The sequence below is a fragment of the Carassius carassius genome, chromosome 38 (assembly GCF_963082965.1).
Source record: "Carassius carassius chromosome 38, fCarCar2.1, whole genome shotgun sequence".
Taxonomy (NCBI): Eukaryota; Metazoa; Chordata; class Actinopteri; order Cypriniformes; family Cyprinidae; genus Carassius; species Carassius carassius.
This window is the reverse complement of record NC_081792.1, coordinates 24,602,873-24,621,603: the sequence shown is the minus strand read 5'-3', so window position 1 is coordinate 24,621,603 and position 18,731 is coordinate 24,602,873. Positions and strand designations below refer to the sequence as shown.

The 18,731-nt window shown below is 37.2% G+C and overlaps 1 protein-coding gene across 5 annotated transcripts; it reads right to left on the bottom strand.

Moving 5' to 3' along the window:
• Positions 1–555: 555 nt before the first annotated feature.
• On the bottom strand, positions 556–17,167 carry mst1rb (macrophage stimulating 1 receptor b). 5 transcript variants are annotated; one of them, XM_059529733.1, is made up of 22 exons: positions 16,907–17,167; positions 14,271–15,564; positions 11,541–11,717; positions 11,328–11,450; positions 10,982–11,152; positions 8,838–8,998; positions 8,363–8,501; positions 8,091–8,227; positions 7,704–7,883; positions 7,503–7,602; positions 6,508–6,726; positions 6,245–6,391; positions 5,968–6,121; positions 5,745–5,837; positions 5,411–5,623; positions 4,671–4,751; positions 4,104–4,285; positions 3,753–3,862; positions 3,254–3,419; positions 3,028–3,164; positions 2,023–2,278; positions 556–1,982 (listed from the first exon to the last, which is right to left on the bottom strand). In XM_059529733.1, exons 2-21 carry the CDS (start codon positions 15,471–15,473, stop codon positions 2,047–2,049), a joined length of 4,125 nt encoding a protein of 1,374 aa, XP_059385716.1. In that variant the 5' UTR covers positions 15,474–15,564; positions 16,907–17,167; the 3' UTR covers positions 556–1,982; positions 2,023–2,046. The 5 variants fall into 5 exon arrangements, with proteins under 5 accessions (XP_059385716.1, XP_059385717.1, XP_059385718.1 ...); XM_059529734.1 differs by having other exon boundaries at positions 556–1,990; positions 2,036–2,278; XM_059529735.1 differs by having other exon boundaries at positions 5,745–5,759.
• Positions 17,168–18,731: the final 1,564 nt, after the last annotated feature.

Here is an 18,731-nt window from a genome sequence, read left to right as displayed (position 1 = left end):
CACACACACACACACACGATTTTGTTTTAAAAGCAAATATTGGAATTTAAACGGCATAATTATATGAAGGACTTTTTTTCAAACCGTAAGAAAAGCGCATCTCATAATGTTTGCTCCATTATAAAAATGGCTTTTACTGACCCCTGGTGTTCATCTGTAGCTCAAGCTTAAAGATACAGCTTGTATTTTTTGTAACGTTTAAAAGGCGAAGACAAATATAATATCAGCCTTGTCAAGTCACATTTTACTCCAAAAATCCTGTCCAAACAAGTAGAGTACAACTGTAATTTTTCTAGCACTTTATTTTACAGTCCTGTTCCTCGTGTACATACTATGTACTTATTATAGTAATTACAATAACTATGTAATAATTAGGTACTAACCCTGAACCTACCCCTAAACCTAACCCTACCCCATATAGTTACCTTGTGTTACCAGAACTTTCTTAGATAAATACACTGTAAGTACACTATAAGTACATGTAAGTACACGTACTGTAAAATAAAGTGCAACCGTAATTTTTCATAACAATTTCAATATACAGACCCATTGTCATTACGTTTGAACAAAAACTGCTTTTAATATTATTTTAATTTTCAAAGTCCACCAAATACAAAGAAATACAGAAATTCCTTACATAGTATATGAAAATGACATTCCCATGACAATAAATAATTTCAGTTCTTGAAGCTAAATATTCATTGAGATTGATTTTGCAATTAGATAATGTTCTGTTATGCATTCATGTAATATTCAGTAGTCATGACATGACAAGCTACTGTACATTAGCATATTGCTGGTTGGTGGCACTACCCAAGATAATTCAAGTGCACACTAAAACTGGCACCTTTGGCAAAATTATATTTTATTTAGGAATATGCACCAAAGATATCAAATTCTCACTCATTTCTACAGGCTCTATAACTGCAGCACAGTGATATAATTCAACTCAACACCTTTGACCGCTGACTCATCCCAAACATTGTGCACTGAATCCCTTTTCTGTACAAGCATCTGATATAATCACAAACCAAATACCAAGTAAAGGCTTACTAATAACAGATATCTTCAAAATAAAGTGGTGCACACCAGGATTTTCTGTATTTGATTATAATAATAATATACAGAAAATAAGTCACATAAAAAAAGTAATTGTTTCAAGAATAAAATATACATCCTCTACATCTGAAATATGATATTCTAATGAATGCAGTGCTTGAATGTGAAACTTAAATGTGTGTTAACACTTTCAGTGTTCTCACTGTTGACTTGATTTCTAAATTATGCACAGATATCTCACAAAAGTGAACGTTTCATTAACAATAGACTTCTATTAGAAGTTTAATGGTTTGTGTTGGAAAATACTGCACAAACAGTACGAGGACAAAAGTATAGTAACAAAAAGCACAGCCGTGAGTTGTTAGACAGTATTGACTCAATGATAAGTGTTGTGTCTGTCATATGCAATATATGACATGTCATATAAACTACATATGAACATAACTCAAAAGATTTCCAATATTTATGTGGCATGCTGGCACATAATGGGCATGGACTTTGGAACGGAATACTTGCTAAAAAAAATTTACTTATCTTTAAGCCATCCAAGATGTTTGTTTCTCCATCAGAAAAGATTTGGAGAAATTTAGCATTACTTCACTTGCTCACCAGTGGATCCTCTGCAGTGAATGGGTGCCGTCAGAATGAGAGTCCAAACAGCTGATAAAACCATCACAATAATCAACATGACTCCAGTCCATCAAATAATGCATTGTGAAGTGAAAAGCTGGGTGTTTGTAATAAACAAATCCACCATTAATGTGTTAAAGTGCAGATTATTGTGATGTTTTTATCATCTGTTTTATCTTAAACATTTGATAAAATAAACTCATCTACATCTTGGATGGATTTCAGCAAATTTTCATCTTTGGGTGAATGATTCCTTTAAAATAGTACTGTTAAAATAGCGTTCTAGTATGCTACTTCAAACCTAGACACTGTTGTGTCAGCGAGGCCTAAAACGCAAGTATCAAACCAGTTGGCCAGTCAGCTAGAGACTGAGGCTGCATCATCGGCATCTGATGAATCATATTCATCTGCAGAGTCTGTTAGGGCAGGGTAGGGGCGGGGCTGGTCCAGATTGACGTATGTGACCTTCAGACTGATGTAGTGCTCTCCTTCCAGGCTAGACAGAATACTCATCACAGCGGACACTAGCGTGGAGAAAGTTGGTCTCCTCTCAGGGTCGGGGTCCCAACACTGTAACATAATGGTGAATCTGCAGATACAGAGGTCATGGTTAGTCATCTCTCAGTTGTGGCCAGGCATATGAACTTCAGTTTCCACTGGTGAACCTCACCACCGGTCATGTTGCCACATCCTGTTGCTACACTCTTTTACTGTGTTCTACAGTTTCCAAATCTTTACAAAGAAGTGATGTGGAGGTATCATGATATGTGTTCAAAACAACAACAACAACTGTGATATCATGATACCATGGCATGTATATTTTCCACAGCAACTCGGGCTAAAAGCTAAAGGTTTGGTTAGTGATTGCTGGAAGTTTCTCAAGGTTTATAAAGTTTTGCAGTGTCACTTGGGGAACACTGAACACTATGTTGTTTTTAAATATTTCCCTCTGTCTGGAAGTGAATGATGATTAACTCTCTGGGTACAGTGCTTGAGGTGTTGGATAATTGAAGGAACATTCACAATAACCTTTCGGTTGACCTTTTCCACTGCTCTGAATACTGAGTAAGCTTTAAACCCTCTGAACCTCCAATGGTGGAAAAACACTAAACTTACTGACAGCTACTTAAAACCATTGCAGTTCCAAAAGGCCATGTCCCTCTCTCTCTCGCTTGCATTGTGGAACAATTTCCAAACAAAATGAAAGATAAACCTACTAGAGAACAGAACAGGCTTCAGTAAACCAACCAAACTTTCTACTTTTGTTCCACATTTTTGATTAAGTGAGAAGAGTAATAGGAATATAAATATATATTGCAGAAAAATGGAGAATCTTACAATGGATCTGGACAATATTGTGGCTGAGGCAGCCGTCTGCCCTTCAGGAGGTAATGTGTGACGTCATATGGGTCAACTTCAGGGTACGGACTGGCTCCTCTTGTGAGCATCTCCCACATTAGAACCCCAAAAGACCACTACATTAAAATAAAGAATAACAATGTTAAGAAGAACATATTACAACTCCTTATTGCAATCCAGTGGTTAAAGCAACCATGTTTCTCACCACATCTGACTTGGACGTGAACTTCTGCGTCTGCAGGCTCTCAATGGCCATCCATTTGACGGGTAATTTGGCTTTCCTGTGGTCCTGGACGCTGTAGTACTCCTTCTCCAGCACATCTCGAGCCATTCCAAAGTCTGCCACCTTTACAGTGTAGGATTCATCAAGCCTGAGAGAACATTGGTTCAGTCAGTAGCAAATTCACGCTTCAGTGTGCATTTAAAAAAAAGTAGTAAAACAAAGTTTTGAAACACCTGAGCAGCATCATACCAATAGCTAACATCTTGAGATGAATATGTAAAATGACAGAAACCAGCAGTTAAGAAAGCATCTGATCGTAATGATGTGGATATGTTTGCATGAGCTCAACAATTCAGCACTCCAGCCAGATCAATTCACGTTACATTTATTTATAGCACTTTTCATAACAGATTGCTTTAAATCAAGCAGCTTTACAGTATTAAACATTAAAATGCAAAATCTTTGTGCATGCAAAACTCACATGCAATTGCGTGCTGCCAGATCCCGGTGTACAAACTTCTTTTGTGCCAGATATTCCATTCCTTTAGCAACTTGGAGCCCAAAGCCAATCAAATCCTTAACTGTTGGATTCTAGGGTTAGACAACAAATCTACATAAGACTTATATTTCACAGGCACACAATGAGTTTGTGTAATTTTTGGAAACATCACTATTGGAGCATCTGCAAAGGTCATGAGCTTGATGCTGAGCTGTGTAGGAGGTCATGTTGTGAAATCCATCAGCAAATACAAAACTATTGTGCAAGGCAAAGGTAAAAGGGAAAATATATAACATATTTGATGCTTTAAGAGTTTACGTTCTAGCAACTGACCCTCTTCTCACAGCGAATGAAGTGACGCAAGTCTCCGTGTTTCATGTAAGGTAAGACCACCAAGGGAAGTCCCTCTTCAGGAAGCAGTATACCCAACAGCGAGAGAACATTACTGTGATGAAATCCCTTCATCAGAATGCCCTCTTTCAGAAACTGCTCCACTTCATCCACATCCGTTATTCCTAGCAGAGACAATGTGAAATTTACATTTAGAGATCAGTCTTCTAAAAAAAATTACTCAAAACGTTGTTTAAAAACTTAAACATAAACCACTTCTACATTTATGCTTTTGTCAGATATTTTATCCAAAGGAACTTATATTGAATTCAAGGTACAGTACACATTTAATCAGTTTATGCATTCCCTGGGAATTTAACCCATGACCTGTTGTTGCTAAAACCACAATCAAGCAACAGGAACACTACTTCTGCTACAGCTAACAGCCACCCAATTTTAAAGGCAGCTCATTGTGAGAAATATATGTTTTTTATCAGGCAGGTAATCCCGAAAGGGTAGTTCAGTTTTTCATGAGTGTCTTTATCCTCTTTACATTGAGGAGTTTCTTACTGTTAAGAGATTTAACAGCACAATGGATTTCTCTGTTGTTGTGGTCGGTGAGGTAACCATGGTAAACTGTCCCAAAGTGTCCTACAAAAAAATAAAAAAAGCTTGTTTATTAATAGTGGCAATAAACTTTGTTCAAAATATGACCTTATTTCCTTTTCTTGTTATTGCTTTTTTGAGAAATGAAGCAATATCATGAGTTTGTGGTTGGTAAGACTTTTTAAAAGAAATTAATACTTTTATACTGCAAAGACTTATAAATGAATCAAGACATTTATGAGGTTATAAAATAATTATATTTTTACATTTTTAAAAATGCTGTTATTTTGAACGTACTTTCAGAGATTTCTGAAGAAAAAAGTGTCATGGTTTCCACACAAAAGAAATTAAGTAGCACAACCGTTTTAAACACGGTTGATAATAATAAGAAATGTTTCTTGAGCACCAAATCAGCATATTAGAATGATTTCTGAAGGATCATGTGACACTGAAGACTGGTGCAATGATGCTGAAAATACAGCTTTGAATCACAGGAATATGATATTTTAAAATATATTCAAATAGAAAACAGTTATTTTAAATTGTAAAAAAATATTTTAACTGTATTTTTTACTGTATTCGTAATCAAATAGATAGAGCATTGGTGAGATGAGACTTTAAAGATCTTACAGTCATCTAAACTTTTGAAAGGTAGTGTACTGAACTTATTTGCAGCACACAGCCTATTTTATTTATAAACACACCTTTTCCTATGATCTGGTGGTGGTGAACCTTGAGCATGGAGGCTGGGATCAACACATCCTTCACTTCCTCCAGCAGCTCCGGGCGGAAACTGCTGATGGAGATCTTCTCTGGAGGCATGAGAGGGGTCAGGGTTGTGTCCAGGTTGCCTGTGTAGGCCAGGCCGGGGAATGCCACGGCCCCAGTAGGTGCAGTGATGGTTGTGAGGGGCAGTTCTGTAAACACCAAAGAACATAATGGAAGTGTTTCTAAAGTATCTGTAGACTTCAACTTCAAAGTTTCAATGAAAAAATACATAAATTAAAATTTGTTACTGATGTGAAGATGTTGTCTCACCACGTCTGTAGTCTCCTAAGAGAGATAAATCCACACTATTATTACGTGAACGACTATGAGAAAAGTAAGAAAGACGATTTTCTGCCAGCGAAGCTGTGGGTAAAAAGGGTGTGATAAAACAGATTGTCCTTTTTTTTTTAGAACAGCTGTGCTTGTTAAGATATTACATTTAGGAATGACTGCAACAGATTTGCATTAGTGAGACGTGGCATAACTTGCTCACCTTTTTTCTGTTTTCTCAGGTTTTTCAGCACAATAAAGGCCATAACTGCACCAGTGACCAGAGCTGCCAGTATGCCAAGCACAATACCCACCATGTAGTGGTTACTGACCAAGATAACGGTACCAACATTATGTGTGTACCCATTAACTGTTACCTGGTACAGGAAAATACTGATGTCAGAATAAGGTTGTTTTATGCAACTAACGGCAATTTCTTTGGCTAAAGACAAGGTGCATTTATTGCATTTATAGATCTACACATACTTTCAAACACTCACCTTCACAGGTAAACCCTCACTGGGAATGGTGAGATTATTAGGGATCCTGCATGTGATCTCATTATCTAAAACTTTAGCCCCACAGTCAACATCTCCAACTGTCATCGTTATTGACATGCAGGAACTCACGAGGTTCAACTTTTGGTGCTGCATCATGAGGAAAAAGATATTTTGAATCCCAGATCCCAGAAAGATCATTAAAAGTGGAAAAAGTGCAGCAATGCATTAACGGGATGGTAGTAAACATGGAAGTATCTACATACATGCAAGGACACTTCATCAAACCCAGGGTAGAGTCTCAGTATGTGACCTTCAGTCTCAAATGGGATGGGTCTGCCATAGGGGTGGTAGGAGAAGTCTTTTTTCCACAGGCCGAGCACTCCATCCATGTCAAATGAGAGCTCGCCCTCTTCTGTCTCATCTCGATGGAAGACCGGGGTGATGCACTCCATATGGGTGGGTTTGGCTTTACCTCTGCACTCCTTCAGGGAACAACAGTATAAAGCATATGTGAAAGAAGAAAAAAGTAATGTGCTCACAAATCTAAGATTTATTTTTGCCTTTATTGTGACAGGACAGTATTTAGACAGGAAGTGAAGTGGGAGGGGGATCTGGAAAGGTCTGCGAGCCTGTATGTCGGTGCGCTGCCCACAAGGAGATTGGCACTGACTCACAAATCTATATCTGTTTGCTTTGATGGTGCAATCCTCAAACACCAAAGCTGTGCTGCTAATGTATAGATTTAAAACACTTTAATCTTTCATTCATATTCACAGCTCTCGATGGAAGACTGAGACAATGTTATGAAAGTCTTAAATGTTGTGAAGTTGTGGTCATTAAAGAGAGTAGATCAAATCTCCCAAAACTAAATATATAATCTAAATAAATAAAAAAAAATAAAAAAACGTTTTGCATGTGAAATAAGGTACAGTGCTTTGTAAACTTGCCGCACAAACTGACATCAGACTGAAATGTAAAAATAAACTAACCACTCTTTTCAAATGTTTGGATAATGAAGGATCTGCAGAGCAGTAGGTGCTACACAGTCAGAAGCTGCAAAACATTTGACTATTTCTACTAGTGAGTAGGAATAATATTATCTATCCTGCTACCTTCTTATTACAAATTACAGTATGTTACAATTAACTTTTATTTTAAAATACAAAGCAATATTTGATTCCTCATGGTATGCCCATTTTAAAGAAACAAGGCAATAGATCAATATGGGAAGATCTCAGGAGTGAAATACAGTACATACAGTGGAAACAGGTTTCAGGTGGCTTTCTTTGGGTTTAAAGTAGATGAGAGTTCTGTAGACAGAGTCCAGATTTCGGCCTTCAATGATGATTCTTGACCCACTGTAATTCAGCAAAATAAGAAGTTAGACATTCCATAACTTTTCTGAAAGTTTGTTTTCTTAACTGCCAATAAGTAAAAACGTATGACTTTCTGCATCTACCTGTCAAAGCTGCAATCGGGCAGCACGGCAAGAATCTCAGGGGTCTTCTTGTACCGGAAGACTTTAGTGGTCACCACACGGGACTTATCTATGTAGACACGGAGCACCACGTCTTTCACCTCCGTCACAGACTGAGACAGACATACGATGGAGGACAGGTTTCCTTTTACCACAGATACACTGTAGGTGGAACAACATTCACTTTAGAACATGAACACTACATATATAATCTTGAACAGAGAAAATTAATAAACAGAGCTGGAAATTTAAACGTATAGCTTTAAAGATGTCACTTTTGATCAGTAACTTTTGAAAAGTAGTGTATGTCATAATTTCCATTAGAGGCCCCCATTTGAAGTGCCCTGTAAAATGTGAATACACACACACCTTTGGATTGGACATGTTTCTCCATCAAGCGTAACTTTCCTGTTCTTCCCAGAGTCCAGATAAGAGCCTGTGATGGTGATGAGTGTTCCTCCATTCACAGGTCCATAGTTCGGCTGGACTTCAGTGATGTTTGGGACCTTGTGTAAAAAATATGTTCGGCAAAGGTTATCTACTATCAACAAGCTTGCTAATGACTATTGATTAAAAGTCAGGTGGAGGGTTTTAAAGAAGGAAAATGCATGTTTTGTATGTGCAATGAATTAACTAATTACCACAAAGGTGAATCCGGGCATCTCGGCACTTCCTTCAATGGAGTATCGGCCCTCCACTCGGCCTTCATGCACTTTAGCTGTGACGTTCACTGTTTTAAAAAGTGTCTCTGTTGCCCCAGAACGGATCTTACACAACAAGCTGAGCAGACAAAATGTCCAGTTACATTCTTACTAATAGGTCTTAATGTCATTGATCAGTTTAATGCAACCTTGCTGAATAAAGTATTTGTATATATATATATATATATGTATGTATGTATGTATGTATGTATATATATAAAAAAAATTAAGCAGTGTAAGTTTTAGTTTTAATTATTTTAGTACATCAAATTAAACTAAATTAAAATGAGAACTGTTGCTATAGCAACTAGTATTTTATTTCAAGTTATAATTGTTTTTGTTTTTAATTTTAGTTTTAGATTTGGTTTTACTGTAGTTACCTATAATTACCCTGCATGAAATCAGTAATACTTACTGTGTGCTGTTGCTTTTGTGAGGCTGGACCACGCAGGCAGATTCACCCAGCTTCACCTCATGGGTTCTGGTCGTGATGGCGGGTCGCAAGGGAGACTGAAACTCCCATCCACACAAAGTCATCTCACTCTGACCATCAGGGGGGGCTGTTTTGGGGAAAAACTACACAGAAAATTTCCATACACATTTGCTGTATGCTTTCTCACACTGTGGGTAAATATACATTTTACATATAAGTACTTCAAAACAAATCAATACAAATACTCACCTAATATTTTGAATAATATATATATATATATATACACATTTATATAAATATTTATAAAATATTTCAAATAGCTACTGTCCAGAATACAACCCGAATTCCGGAAAAGTTGGGACGTTTTTTAAATTTTAATAAAATGAAAACTAAAAGACTTTCAAATCACATGAGCCAATATTTTATTCACAATAGAACATAGATAACATAGCAAATGTTTAAACTGAGAAAGTTTACAATTTTATGCACAAAATGAGCTCATTTCAATTTTGATTTCTGCTACAGGTCTCAAAATAGTTGGGACGGGGCATGTTTACCATGGTGTAGCATCTCCTTTTCTTTTCAAAACAGTTTGAAGACGTCTGGGCATTGAGGCTATGAGTTGCTGGAGTTTTGCTGTTGGAATTTGGTCCCATTCTTGCCTTATATAGATTTCCAGCTGCTGAAGAGTTCGTGGTCGTCTTTGACGTATTTTTCGTTTAATGATGCGCCAAATGTTCTCTATAGGTGAAAGATCTAGACTGCAGGCAGGCCAGGTTAGCACCCGGACTCTTCTACGACGAAGCCATGCTGTTGTTATAGCTGCAGTATGTGGTTTTGCATTGTCCTGCTGAAATAAACAAGGCCTTCCCTGAAATAGACGTTGTTTGGAGGGAAGCATATGTTGCTCTAAAACCTTTATATACCTTTCAGCATTCACAGAGCCTTCCAAAACATGCAAGCTGCCCATACCGTATGCACTTATGCACCCCCATACCATCAGAGATGCTGGCTTTTGAACTGAACGCTGATAACATGCTGGAAGGTCTCCCTCCTCTTTAGCCCGGAGGACACGGCGTCCGTGATTTCCAACAAGAATGTCAAATTTGGACTCGTCTGACCATAAAACACTATTCCACTTTGAAATAGTCCATTTTAAATGAGTCTTGGCCCACAGGACACGACGGCGTTTCTGGACCATGTTCACATATGGCTTCCTTTTTGAATGATAGAGCTTTAGTTGGCATCTGCTGATGGCACGGCGGATTGTGTTTACCGACAGTGGTTTCTGAAAGTATTCCTGGGCCCATTTAGTAATGTCATTGACACAATCATGCCGATGAGTGATGCAGTGTCGTCTGAGAGCCCGAAGACCACGGGCATCCAATAAAGGTCTCCGGCCTTGTCCCTTACGCACAGAGATTTCTCCAGTTTCTCTGAATCTTTTGATGATGTTATGCACTGTAGATGATGAGATTTGCAAAGCCTTTGCAATTTGATGTTGAGGAACATTGTTTTTAAAGTTTTCCACAATTTTTTACGCAGTCTTTCACAGATTGGAGAGCCTCTGCCCATCTTTACTTCTGAGAGACTCTGCTTCTCTAAGACAAAGCTTTTATAGCTAATCAAGTTACAGACCTGATATCAATTAACTTAATTAATCACTAGATGTTCTCCCAGCTGAATCTTTTCAAAACTGCTTGCTTTTTTAGCCATTTGTTGCCCCCGTGCCAACTTTTTTGAGACCTGTAGCAGGCATTAAATTTTAAATGAGCTAATTAAGTGGATAAAAGTGTAAAATTTCTCAGTTTAAACATTTGCTACGTTATCTATGTTCTATTGTGAATAAAATATTGGCTCATGTGATTTGAAATTCCTTTAGTTTTCATTTTATTAAAATTTAAAAAACGTCCCAACTTTTCCGGAATTCGGGTTGTATTAAGCATCTAAAATGTTTTTAAAGGGTTTGAAATGTACCATATTTATAATCTAGTTTAACATCTAGACTCTTGTTTTTAAATGTATAATATATTTCAAATGAGTCACTGATGGATAAACCTTGTTAATAAATAATAATCTCAGCTAAATTACACAACAGCTCATTTGGTGTGTGTTTAATGTCTCACCTCTGTGATGCCGGGCGGACATGACTCATTTCCCCAGTGTGTCTTGCACTCAGAAACCCAGGTGCACAGACCTGAGCACCAGCCACATCCCATGAACTCTGGTGCGGTCAGGCACATGGCACATGTGAGGAAGTGCCGACAACCTGGACCCCTCTGAGGCACCTGAATCATCTGCCAGTTTTGATTTTATAACCATCATTAGCCCCAAAAAAGGAATACAGTCTTCTGGAATCTTAGCCACGTCCATTTGGAATACTAGCTTACGTCATACAGCATACTAAAATGTATGTGAAATCATGGTTGGTATAACATCAGATTCATTCCTTTATTTTTTTATGACACAAACCTTATCTCCAACCACAAACAGTAGATGGTCCGGCGAGAGAACTGCTGCGGTAGACGACACCTTCTGTTTCTCTACAAGGGAATAATTAGCAAAAATGACGGGGCTGGATCTTCTCAGGACAAGCTGTGGCATCAAAAAGAAATTTAATATAAAGTTAATATTATAATTAATGAAACTGGCATAGCTAGTAACTGTCCTCTTTATGACCCATACTTGAAGCAGTCTCCCATCTGATGTGCCTATATGAGCCACTGTCTTGTTTTCAATGCAGGTGACCAGCAGTGAGGTGAGCAGAACGCCTTTCATCTGTCTGTTGAAGAGGTCGACTCTGTAGTATGGCTGAGACACCAGGGTGGGCTGATCTCTGCAGGTCATATTGTGCTCCATGCTCTGATCACACATACACAATAAAATAATCAGAGCTGCACTGCAGTGTCAAAGACATCTTTCTTTTTGAAAAATAGATTATACTTTGACAAATTAAATGACATTTGTATGAAAATGGATATGACATTTTGTATATTCCAGGAATCTAGGCCACCAGTTTAGATTCTCACCACAATAATTTCAAACATAACACAAAAGAACTCAGTCTCTATTGTTTGGGTACTTCAGTACCGCAGTGATGTTTCTGCACTGGTCTGCTTCAAAACTGAAAATCCTATACTAACCAAACCATGGCCCTAGACAATTGTGAAGTGGCTGTGAACTTTCCATAGAAAAGTGCACTAGCTAGTCACAACTGACTTCTTAGCCTTTTTTTTGGAAATGTCACACTTATTCTCACAAATGCATTTCCAGTGTGAAAACACTCTATATAATAAATAACAACACATAATATATAATTTAATAAGTATAACAAGTGCATTTAGGATGAGTGATCTAGTGTGTGTCTCTCATTGGAATCCCAAAAATTAAACAGTCATTTTTTCCTTTTTTTCACTCACTTGATTTCCCATAAACATTGACCTCAGTGGAAACCGCTATTCTTTTAACTGCACAAACACACTCTTAGACACATACCATCTGTAAACATTTTATGACAGCAAACTCGCAATCACATCCTGAGATTTCCGAGACATCCTCCCACACATTACAGGGAAGTTTAGACTGTAAAAGTGGCTAATTCTCATTCAAACACTTAAATTATGATCTCCTCCAGTGCAAACATCACAGATTTTAAGAAATTTAATTAGAATTAATGTTTTATAAATATGCAGTGATCGTAAAAAGAATTTAGACATGTAAAAATGAATATGTGTCACTGCATTAGATTGCAAAATATCAAACCAAGTGGAACATGAGTGGAAATTACTTAATACAAAGATTTAAACTCGCCTTGACATGCTGGTTAAAAATAATCGCAAATGACATTTTTGCATACTTAATAATACACATGCTGACAGCAGTTTAAGAACACATACTAAAAGCATGAACTCAGTGTTCTGCTTCAAAGTTTCTTTGACATCTTTGGTGGAGCCAAAAAGTGTTCCAGCTGCTGCATGCCAGAAAATCTTAATCTAGACCACTTTTCCTTACAAGTGCATAATTTTTCCATTAACTTTTTCAATGTTTAAATACCTTCCTGGATATTCACATATCTCAAAAGCAGTCCTCTAAAGCTTACTGTAATGAAAGAAAACTCATCCTGTGAGTGTCTGAGATTGTTTTCGGAGAATCCTGCTCTAGTATATAGCGCAGGGAAACATTAGATTTAAGCTATTTAACAGATGTTAGACAGTCTCGCCGAACTATTGCAGGCTTGAATGAAATTCATAACAGAGATGTTGCAGTTAAAGCTATTAAAAATCACACATAGAACAACAGTACAGGCTACTTAAGCTACTTGTTTTGAAAGTCATTCTAAAACTCAAAATGATGGAAGCACCAAAAACTGAAAAGTTGGGGTTTTAATGTTGGTATGCCAAGAGGTCTGGCACTGATCACTGTTTTGCAAGTCTGACTGGCAAGTCTGACTGAAGTTTTACATCATTTCCAAGTCATGAGTAATGTCTCAGGCAATCAGAAAACACTTTTAACACCGAGTATAAAGCCATAGCAACCTCATATACACAGACTAATATTAAGCAATTCATGTATTTTTAAGGCCTTTTAAGGGTTACAAGAACTTAGAACCTCTTTCTTGGGTCATAATGGTTACACTTTCCTAACGGGACCAAACTGTTTTGCAACTATGTTATTCCCAATGATTCTAATGAACTAGAATATTTGCTCTTAATTCCCACATAAAGACAAAATGTTTTGGTATTTCATGGAACTATATCAGTCTCAGAGCCTCAGTGCTAATGGATACAATAGGATATTTAAAAAGTTTCTTTAATCAGACCATACAGTTTACGATTTATGAGTGTAGTGCCTTTAGTGCCACTGTTATTCTCTATAGAAGTTGAAGTAATAATAAACACAAGGACGAGACAAAACACAAGACTGTAGCCACTCAAACCACTTTAACACAAAAGAACAAAAAACGCCCACTAGAAAACTTCAGTCTCAACATAAAAGAATATTGCAGGGACCAGACAGAAGAGGAAAACAATGTCAATATATGGAAAGCAATTATGGACAAGAAATGCAATCCACAAGCCATTTCTTCAAAGCCACACGTAATATCATGTTCAAGTGATATTACGTGTCAAGTGTATCAAGTTAGACATCAAAACAGATATCGAGATGTATCAAGTTAGACATCAAAACATTTACATATTTAAAATGTTTATTTGTGGTGCTTATTTGCAATTTTCCTTTGTATCAAGTCAAGGATGTTTTTCTGTAGTTCTCAATAGTATGTCACAGAGGCTTTTTTTAACCCTTCAGTTGTTTTTAACATAATTTGTCTGCAAATAGTTCAAACCCATAGAGAACACACAATAGATTTTTGCAAACAAAAAACAGAGTGGTAAATAAACCTGAAAATGCACCAACCTCATGTGGGCAGCTCTCACAGGGTTGAAAATGACAAAGGCCTCTGGAAAGCTGCTCTGGTCCTGACTTGCAACAGTCCTCTACTCCATCATCTATTGCCGTGTTTACCGTATCCATCGGAAATGCACAAAGTGCTGAATCATATTCAGGAACGCCCAAGTCATCAGTTACAGCAAATACGCCATATAAGATATCATCCTCTTCTTCAGCACCCAGCTCATCGGCAAGCTCCCGTCCGGCCTTGCCAAAGTGGGCCGCTTGAACCACGTTGTAGACCACATCTTTGAAAGGTTCACTGCCATTGCTTCTCCTTCGCCTTTTGGGTTCAAAGCGGCATTCTAAAACAATTTCACGGTAGCGTCGCATTTCCCACTCATGGCGTGGCAGGCGGCCTAGTCTCGTCTGAAAGGGCGAAGAGTCCAAGTCAGTTTTCTCTCGTTGGACAGACAAGAAGTAGACAAAGTCCTGCGTGTAGAAACTGTAGATGTACTCAATGCTGTAAGTCTGCTGTAGAGCAGGCAACACTGTCAACCCTCGGACATCGGTGTAAAAACCGTCCTCGGTCGCAACAGGTCGGCGTACGGAAATGGACATGCGACCATATTTTTGCGTCACGCTGTTGTTCACCGTTGCTGCGACAAAGAAGTACACCGTTTGGCCCTCTTCCACCATGGAGACTTTCGTTCCCAAAGGACTAGCGATGCAATCTGGGCAGAACTGTGGAGAGTTGAACTTCTTCCGGAATAAACACTTTGAAGGTCCAGGAGGCTTTCCATTTTCATTTAGTTGATGGAAATAGCAAACTCCATACTGCGAGCTTCCACATGTGTACAAGTACATCAAGAACGTGTCTAGGAGCAACACCTCATTGTCTGTGTCCTCGTGAAAAGGATCTTTTGCGATCTCACACAAATCGCATATTTCACACTCCGGACTGCCCACGGGTCCCGTACGGAGTTCCCAAAGCTTACCTAGAGTGATGTTCACCGCCTCAATGACATTCTGAGAGGCCACATAGACCTCTTGGAAAAGGGAGTTGGTAACTATGTTCTGGATGGGGTTGCGGGTCTGAAAGTAAGGCATGGGATACGGCACCGAGAAGTCCACGGTAATGGGAGCCGTTGGGGGACAAGTGTCTAATGCAGAAGACATTAGAGCCTGTATCCAGACACATGTCACCAGATGAGTGGTCCATTGGACCATGTCCACTCCAGGGTGAAAAAAATGACTGTAGTGTGTTACGGTTACCTCCAGCTGGCATCTGTCAATGAAGACATCCTAAGAACAGGAAGGCCTGAGAGCAGAACAATCACAAAAGAAGCTTCCTTTAAAAATGGTTAATGAATAGACACAAAAATTTGAATTCTGTCATCATTAAGTCACTCCCATATCTTAGAAAAAAACACAACATCCCAACTTATTAGAAGATATTGACAAGGGGCCATACTATGATAAAATAAAGGTTTCAAAATGATGCGATGCAATGATTACATAAAGAATGTTTAAACATAATTTAGGAAGAATTTTTTTTTATTTGTCATACACATTTCAAGTCTGTAAACACTAAAAGAGGTTTTGCTTATGTCTCAGAAAGAGAGGAAGTCATAAAAAGGTAAAAGTAGATATTTTGCACAACTCTGTGAGAGCTATTTTCAAGTGTTCAAGCAAAATATGAAGACAAATAAATAAAGGCCTTTCTGAAAGAATGGTTGGCTTCCAACCAATGTTGAATGTAATATTTCTTGGTTCTCATCTGAATTAATTATTAACAGAGCTCATCACCATGTTCTACACCGAGGGCCTCTCAAATTGTCATTCTTGTCACAACTTAGACGTGCTTTCTTGTACAAAAGTTGCAAACTGACTGTTGTGCTTTACATTCAAGAGCTTTTTTTTAACTAACAAATGAGCTAATTACTTTTCAAAATCATGCCACAGCATTTGAACCTCTGCATTGAATGCATTCTGCAGACTACATGTATAAGGGAAACATCCTTAGGGAAACAGTGGAAAGTAGTTTGCCTTTCTTTAATACAGATCACCTGACCAGGCAAATACTTTGCTGTGTTATGTTTTTTTAAAATATGCAGTAACTTTCTTTGTGTTTATACTGACAAAACATAAATCTCACAGAATCCATGAAAATAAAAATTGATAGCCTGAATGCACTGTAAGTCTGCTAAATGCATAAATTTAATTCATTTAAATTTAATTTTAATCCCAATGCTTGTAGAATATTTTAAATACGGGCTGCTCATTCTAAGTGATGGCAGCCCCAGTGGATGATTTATTTGTAACGTACCACGGATATTATTTTTAGGCGAATGGTTTATTATCAAAAAAGGGTGCTTAGTGTTTTTGGAAAGAGTATTCAGCTTTTGTCTGACATGAGACATGGACTTTTAATAATAAATCAATAAAACGTACTAACGCTATTTTGAATGCACCGTATCTATGGAATTAACAGAGATGTTGCCATTTATGAATCCTGTTTATTATATTTATTAGCTTAACTATTTTGATTTAAAAAAAAAAAATACAAGGCAATAAATTATGTTTTACCTTTCCAAGAAAAAAAATCTTGTATATATCTAATTTCAAATTTTAGGATAAATAGGCAATAATAACGCACTTACCTGTTAGTGACGGTAAACCGGTAAAGGTACAGATCTCAGGATAGATCAATAACTGCATTTCCAATTCTGAACATGCAGAAATATAGTAGTGAAAGAAAAAAAACAGTGAAAGACGAAAATAACTTTCAGTATATATTAACACAATAGATTCAGTTTAGTTTTTTAGTTCAGTTTAGTTTAGTTCAGTTAAAGCGATGTCTTGGTGTTTTAGACGACTGCTCGTTTCGTTTGAAGCACTGACTGGAGTTGACAGGCCCCGCCCAGCCGCATTCTGCTCATAAATATTACTTAAGCCATGCGGACGTCCTTCGACATCCTACAAGCCACGTAAGCTGATTAATATTCATGAGCCAAGACTTCGACATAGTAGGATTCAATATTCATTTGATGAATAGATTAAACAGAGCGCACATTGTCCAAATCGTGTAATGTGTCAATCAGTAGTGGTTGTGAGAAGATTTCTCAAGAGCACACAAATAAACTAAAAATCTCAACAAATCTTTAATCTAATTCAAAGCCTTAAAATGCCTACATCACACAGATACGCAAAGTTTTCATTACAAACAGTGATTTATTAAAAACAAAATGACAGATTTTCAATTTTTCAAATTTAAATTGAAGTTGTTGGTATGAACAATTTGTCACATTGTTAAGAATAAAAAGCAGTTTGACAAGGATTAGATAACAGGAAAGTGTCCACCACGCAATCTGAATTCTATGGAAGCATATCTGCAGAATTACAGAACAGCCTGAGAAAACATATGGTATAATGTAGTTGAATGTTTGTGGTTGTATTTAAATGCATCTAAATTCGTATTCAAAATAAACAGTACTTTAGACAAATGAAAACATTTTTACATTTAGAAAACACATTTACACATATTACTAGCAAAACTTTTGGGAAAAAAAAGGTGCTATCGGTGGTATATCCAATTACTACTCAATAGTTATATTATGAAGCTTGAGTGGGCTTCAACACTCAACTTTCTCTCTAAATGCATTACCTCATAAGAACACTATTGATACTGAGAATGACAGCTCATTATTTTAAGAGCAAGTGGTGAAAATAAATTCAACATTGTGAACTAACAGTGACCTGTGATTAAAGATTCAAAATACGTGATTTTATTTCCTTGCTTCAACTATTTCATCTTTATTTTATACATGTGAATCTATGAATAATAGTTCACTGTGCATTGCTTTTGTAGATGTTGTTGTTTTTATTCAAATCATTCAGGAAATATTTTTTTTAAGGATTTCAATAATAATTTTCATGCTGAGTTTTTCTACAGGCTACGCCCTGAAATTGCAGGGACGCAGGGAAGGACAGAAAATCTTCCTTCCTAGTAAGTCAGCGATGTGGAATTGAGAACTGGATAATTTTTACTGTTATTTATCAACAGTTTCAGTGAAAAGATCTCACTGAATCTATTTACTTGAATCGGTTTATATAAGTTTATGGTGCTTAGCCTGTGTGTTTGTTTGCTGTTGTGTTTTTTCCATTCAAATCTATCAGGAAGGTTTTTTTTATTTGCATGTTAAGGTCAACCAGAACAAAATAAGAAACTCTGCAAGGATCGATTACTGTTTCCAATGACAAAACCCATCTGCTGGGAAAGATGATGAACATCTTTCGGCATATTTATGCAAGTGGATATTTTTTTAAACAAATTCTGTATTTGAAAACAGACAATAGAATTCCCATTAGTCTTATTGAACCCAAGCATTTAAATGCTAGAGTACAGGTCTTAAAAGTGTAACAGTGAGCTGTATTTCCTCTCAAGTACACATCCTAAAACACCAGTATGTTATTTTTCATTTGAGG